This window comes from Symphodus melops (genome assembly GCF_947650265.1).
Source record: "Symphodus melops genome assembly, chromosome: 18".
In the NCBI taxonomy this organism is placed as follows: Eukaryota; Metazoa; Chordata; class Actinopteri; order Labriformes; family Labridae; genus Symphodus; species Symphodus melops.
This window is the reverse complement of record NC_136708.1, coordinates 11,524,549-11,530,454: the sequence shown is the minus strand read 5'-3', so window position 1 is coordinate 11,530,454 and position 5,906 is coordinate 11,524,549. Positions and strand designations below refer to the sequence as shown.

General features: G+C 39.6%; 1 protein-coding gene across 2 annotated transcripts; it reads left to right on the top strand.

Annotated features, from left to right (window-relative positions):
- The first annotated feature begins 719 nt into the window (after positions 1–719).
- dazl (deleted in azoospermia-like) lies at positions 720–5,870 on the top strand. Of its 2 annotated transcripts, XM_079367678.1 has the most exons (10): positions 720–833; positions 1,609–1,731; positions 2,152–2,243; positions 2,614–2,665; positions 2,762–2,828; positions 2,943–3,082; positions 3,282–3,362; positions 3,573–3,623; positions 4,089–4,159; positions 4,525–5,870. In XM_079367678.1, exons 1-9 carry the CDS (start codon positions 831–833, stop codon positions 4,131–4,133), a joined length of 654 nt encoding a protein of 217 aa, XP_079223804.1. In that variant the 5' UTR covers positions 720–830; the 3' UTR covers positions 4,134–4,159; positions 4,525–5,870. The 2 variants fall into 2 exon arrangements, with proteins under 2 accessions (XP_079223804.1, XP_079223805.1); XM_079367679.1 differs by lacking the exon at positions 3,573–3,623 and having other exon boundaries at positions 723–833.
- Positions 5,871–5,906: the final 36 nt, after the last annotated feature.

The following is a 5,906-nucleotide window of genomic DNA, read 5'->3' as shown; positions in this document are numbered from 1 at the left end:
TTGCTATCAGAAAAGCTAAACTATGTGGAGGGCGGCGCCACGTGCGCTCGTTTCCCGATAGTGTCAGTGACTTGTTTACTTTATAAAATCAATGCTACCGTGTAACATGTCTGCAATATAGGCACAACCAAAATACTATTACTATTTATTAAAATAAAAATGATTTGTGTACATTTCAAAGAGTCAACAAGGAGTAGGTTGGATGATTACTTACCTGGAAACATCAGCAGGTTAATCTCGCCCTCTGCTGGTGACATGATAAACTACCGTTCACACCGTTCATCTCTGGATATACAGCCCCACCCCCCATTTCACTGTAATGTAAATAAAATCACATTTTCACACATAAATCACATTTTAAAGGACTTTCATCAGTTCTGATAAAAGTCCTTTTAAATTTGCTACCATACAGTGTCACAGAAAAAATGTCAAACCAATTTTTCTGTGATATACTTATTTAGCTTCTTTTTCCCCTTATGGACCTAACACGATGAGGGGAGGAGGCATGCATGTGCAAATAGAGTATGGAAGTTTGAACTATTTTATGAAATTGTAATCTAACATCTTTGTTGTCTAGACTTGTGTTTTTACATCATGATTTGGCATCAACGCTAGTATAGGCGTATAACAGTAAAACTCCCTGTACACGTTTCAGTTACTGACTCTGATTAAAATTGAACTTTGTTTACCTCGCAAAGCTCTCACCTGATTGGCTATCAGCTCAGGCGCGTGAACTGGGTGTGGTTTGTCTGTAGCTTGGCAGAAGAAGCGCCACTGCGGCTTGTCTTTGATTGTCGCTGGTTAATTTATAAGTTTTAACTATTTTAGATATGGTAAGTTTCGAAAACATTATATTCTGCGCAACTATGTGTCGTGACATGTCTAGCCGCACAATCGCGGCGTTTCTTTTTTTTTATTAAGCAATACGCTAGCTAACATGTTACCAAGTTAGTAAGCTAGCTTAATAATTGGCTAGCTTCCTTTGATATGAAACCAAAAATGGCGCACTAGCATCCATCATGTAGCTTTGTAATAGGCCTATAAGCATGATTTACCTCTGTTAAGATGTGTTTTATAATAGTAAGAGCTAACGTTTGTTGTTTTTTGCTAAATTTCTGTCGAGGCTACTTTCTCACCTTTTCGTGGCTTCACCGTGAAAGGAAAATGTTCAAACTCCCCTTTTTTAACTTTTTTAACTTTTAGTTTGAACGAGGAATTTTAAACATGAAACAGAATTTTAAACATGAAACAGTGACAACTTGGCTTTCGTATGTCGTTTTCATGTCACTTTAACAAGTTACAATTGGTGTCAAGTTTAAGCTGAGGTGTGAACTTTGTAATTTGTTATCGTATTTGTGAATTGGAGAAGCTGGTTTCACAGCTGCAGCACAGGTTACATGTACAAAGTGTGTGATCAACAATATAAATAATATGGACATGCAGGGTAGGCTGATGTCTGTGCGTTTATATAAACCACTTGATTGATGTTGTTGATCAAAGTGTTGTTCACTGAGGTGGCCCCTAGAAAGAGCTATAAAAAAAAAGATGAGGTTAATGGTCGGTTTACAAGGTTCAAGGCACTCATTCAAAACATTGTTTTGTTTCAAGGATATCCACAAGCCCAGGAGCAGCACCCAGACTTCGCCTTCCCTGAAGTTGTCCAATGGCTACATCCTACCTGAGGGTAAACTGACCCCCAACGCCCTGTTTGTTGGTGGGATCGACATGAAGGTAGTTTCACCACCTGGAAAAGGGATCTATCACTTCTGCTCGAACAGTGTGTTCATAAATTATTATGTTTTATGATCAAGGACGCCCCAGTTGACATTTTAAGATACATGATGTTTAATATACAAACAAGGTGTCTGTATTTCACAAAATGTTTTTTTTTAACCTACATTTTCTGACCAGGAGTGAGAAATGTTTGTCCTGAAAATGTAAAACACAGATAACATTTAGTTTAGAACAGTACTGTCAAGCATACAGGTTACATTTCAATCAATCGTAAAAGTATCTTAAGTAAAGTATCTTAATATTGTGATCTAATGTTTATCTCAAGATCATTATTTACAGTAACTAAAATACACATTTTTCACGCTGCATTTATTCAACAACTTTAAAATATTAATTTGAAAAAATTTCAACCTTCAGGTGGATGAAAATGAAATGCAGGACTTCTTCGCCAGGTATGGTGCTGTCAAGGAAGTGAAGATTATCACATACCGTGGAGGAATCTGCAAGGGGTGAGTTGAACTCATTAGAAGACCCTCAGGAGTGATCACTTAATTTGAACATACATGATGCCCTTTTGGGTTGCCTAGTGTATAACTGCCCTGCAAATATGTTTTTTTTCTTTTGTGATACATCACCTAGAGAAACAATGCAATAATAGATGTCTTACATTTTTCCACTTCTGTAAGTTATCTTTATTCGTCAGAAAATGTATTTTAAATTGTGTCTGTATAAAGGGAGAATTTAATTATTCTGTAGCAACTTTGAAGATATTTGTATATTCCATAAAATCATTTGACTTAAATTCCTTTCCTTATTTTGAACTGTTATTGTTTCTCCCTGTTTTTGTAATGCAAGTCTGTTGTGTGTGTGTGTTTTTAGCTATGGGTTTGTGTACTTCAATGAAGATGTCAACATTCAGTCAATCGTTGAGGTGAGTGTACCCATGTCTTTTCAACTTTTCTATTTTTCTTCTCAAACTAACGGTCATATTTCCTTTTGTACTTTTTTTTTTTTGTCGTTTCCACAGCAACAGATCAGTTTTAAGGGTCGGAAACTAAAACTGGGCCCAGCTATCATGAAAGAAAGGAGCTCACGTAAGAATTCAGTCACACTTCAAATGAACTTGAGGGGTTGTTTAACAGTTTTGGAAAAGATCCTGCCCCTAGATAGTTGTGTTTTTGTTACTGAGTAACAGTTTCTAAATCCAGGGTCCTTGCCGTCCCGTCTGGTTGGCCCAGCTCCTTGGATGAACCCCATGCAGTACTTCTGCTGTGCTTGCTGCTCAACAATGGGAGGGGGCATGGCACCACCTGCACCCATCCAAAATGGAGGCAGCCCCTACAATCAGGTCAAACATGATTGCACATACACAATCAGTTATCTTATAGAACAGAAGTGAAAGGTGGATTCAAATCTGTTTAACAGAAGAGATGATAAAATCATAATTCATGATATTGTTAATCATTTCCATGTTGGTGAATAATTCAGACAATACTAGCTGTCAGAAAACATGAGATTAAAAGCGCTTCTTTTGACCCTTTTTACAGCCGTATTCGTACTCAAACTTTGGAGGGGTCATGGTCCCACAGATGCCAATGAACTACGCACAGAACGCCTATGCTTACCAGGTGCACACACACACACACACACACACGTAAACAGCATCCTGTGCAGGGTCTCCCAGATGCTGCATCTGTGGCAAATGCAGGGTTTAATGTGACCCTGTCCACCACCTGACTCCTCCCACCCTCTCACCTCCAACCTCCTGTAGAGACAAGTCTGGGTTGGTCTGTTGCCCTTTGTTTAACCACTGACCACTTTCCCCGCCTCACACGCAGTACACTCCAGCTCACTGGACAGCGGACCAGAGGACACGGCCTGTCAATCAGGTGACTCCGCCTGTAGTGGGAAGAGATGAAGTTGTCAGTGTAATTCCTTTTAAAACATCGTAGGTTGGTTGCCCTTTGAGCACTTCAATGAAAGTTGAATCTTATAACAATACTTTTTTTATTTTTTATATATACAAGTCAATTGAACTTGTATAGATAATTTGTCGTCCCCCTGCCCCACACCTTGGGTCTTTTTCAAACCAGCCCCTACCCACGACCCCTACTTTGAAAAAGGCCCCTTATGTCTGTGGTTACAAATGGTCCACTTATTGCAATGTTCATGCAGGCCACCAGATGGTGCTGGTGTCCAGTTTTGTCAAGAACTGAAGTGCCAACGGTGATTTCATATCCTCAACTTCACAAAGTCTTTTTTGAATGATTGGTATTTTGGAGCACTATTTAACGCGCTCTTATGACACTATTGTAATAAAGAGTTGAGTTTGTAATGTTCTTCTCTGTTTGCAGAACTATGTGGACTGTGGAGTCCAGACTATGCTGACTGTGTTGTAGTCCCGACTTCCCGGGGCCCATGCAAGGTAACACACTCCTTTAAGTAATTGATTCTCAAGTGACAATGTGCAAAGTGTCTCAAGCAGGAGGGTGTAAATCAGTACAGATACTTTCTGTGGGAGCTTTTCATTGAAAGGGATCTGCTTGTTTGTTGTCCCTATGTTACACCTTGTTGCCTGTCCCTGTTTTGCTGTTTCACAGTCACTTTGCAACTCCTTCAGCTGTGATTGTTTGTGGTCATGCCCTGAATAAATCCATTAATTTCCTGTCCTCCATGTCCCTTCTTAACGTCAGTAAATTAAAAAAGACTTATCCTGATTGGGTTTGTAATTGAAGAAAGAACCCATCATTCTTCCTTGTGATGTGGTTTTTCTGTCCCCCGCCCCCACAGGCACGGGCTACACTGGGTGGATGCAGACTGGATGACATCTCGATGTGATGGACGCCAGGAAGCGACCCAAACTCCTCATCGTTTTCAGAAATCCCTCTCCTCTCCTCCCTTCCTCCACTTTTTATGAGACCCATTTTAACACCAAACTGCCGACGCTCTCCACTTCAATCTGTACTAGCTTGATTACAGTCACTTTGACCACAACTCGCCGACACTGCTGTCATGTGTTCAGACCGCTTTTAACTCACATGAATCACAGAAACAGACACACAGGAAGAGCAGAGCACCTTTACCGCATCTGTTAATCTATGGGCTCACATCCTTTTCTTTTCTTTGTCCCAAACTGAGCAAAACTGGAAAAGACTTTTAATGCTCACCTTTTGTGCCTATTTAATTTTTTATGTTTAATTTATTTTGGACATTATTTTAAATGTGTTTTTTGGGTTGGGCTATTCTAGCCTTTGTAAGGGCTCTCTGTCAGTGAAAGGAACAACAACAACTCTGCTGTAACAATGTCTAGACGGCAGTCTGGTGTGTTTCCACATCGCAATCTGGTTTGTTGCCCCTCTGATTAAGACATTTCATTAACTTGTCCACTCCAGCAGCAGAGCACTCGTTCATCACATTAATTTCTAGCACTCACATTTACGTTTCGGCCTTATTTTGTTTAATTGGGGGTGTTGATTTGACATTACACGAGCCAGCCTCACCAGTATCACTGTTTTCCTTGACGTGGTCGAACACCAAACTTTTTCAAGTAGAATTTCTGGGAGCATGTTGTCGCACACAGATCATCTGTGAGCTGTGTGACTGAACCACCTGGTGGGATTAATACAAAATGACAATCACGCCATCAATTTCTTTCCCCAATATGCAATCAATTTAAAATTTGAAAATGAAGGACATGATTCTGAGTCAAGGGCTCTTAGTTTGGTTCAAACGTTCCCTGTACATGGTTCATTTTAAACCCTTTCTCAAAGGGTTATTATATACTATGCTTAAATGCTTTACTGATATTCAATAACTGAAAAAAAGATTATTTTATATATATTATTTCCAGAAATTGCACTCTGTTTGTCTTTAGTTAACGTAATTCACTTCAAGGACACTGTCATTTGAAAGGGGCACATTTGGTGTACATCACAGTTTTGGACTTTCTTTGACCTACTTGTGTGTAGATGTGTTTAGGCGTTCATCTTGGGGTCTCCAGTGTGCAGATATTGTATCGATGGAAGCTTCGCTCAGAGCCTTGGGACCTCACTGTTTGGTTCTCTTAATTGTTGGTGTTCATGTTTTTCAGGGACTTGTTTGAAAAATAAATAAATAAAAGTTAAGATGCGTTTCCATTTGAGCCTGTGATTATTTGCAGTGTTCTTTGCGCC

Excerpts from the sequence above, each read along its gene's own strand:
- dazl (XM_079367678.1), top strand. Across the intron at positions 2,244-2,613 it reads CGTGGAGGAATCTGCAAGGG|CTATGGGTTTGTGTACTTCA; the intron begins GTGAGTTGAACT and ends GTGTGTTTTTAG. Across the intron at positions 2,666-2,761 it reads ACATTCAGTCAATCGTTGAG|CAACAGATCAGTTTTAAGGG; the intron begins GTGAGTGTACCC and ends TCGTTTCCACAG.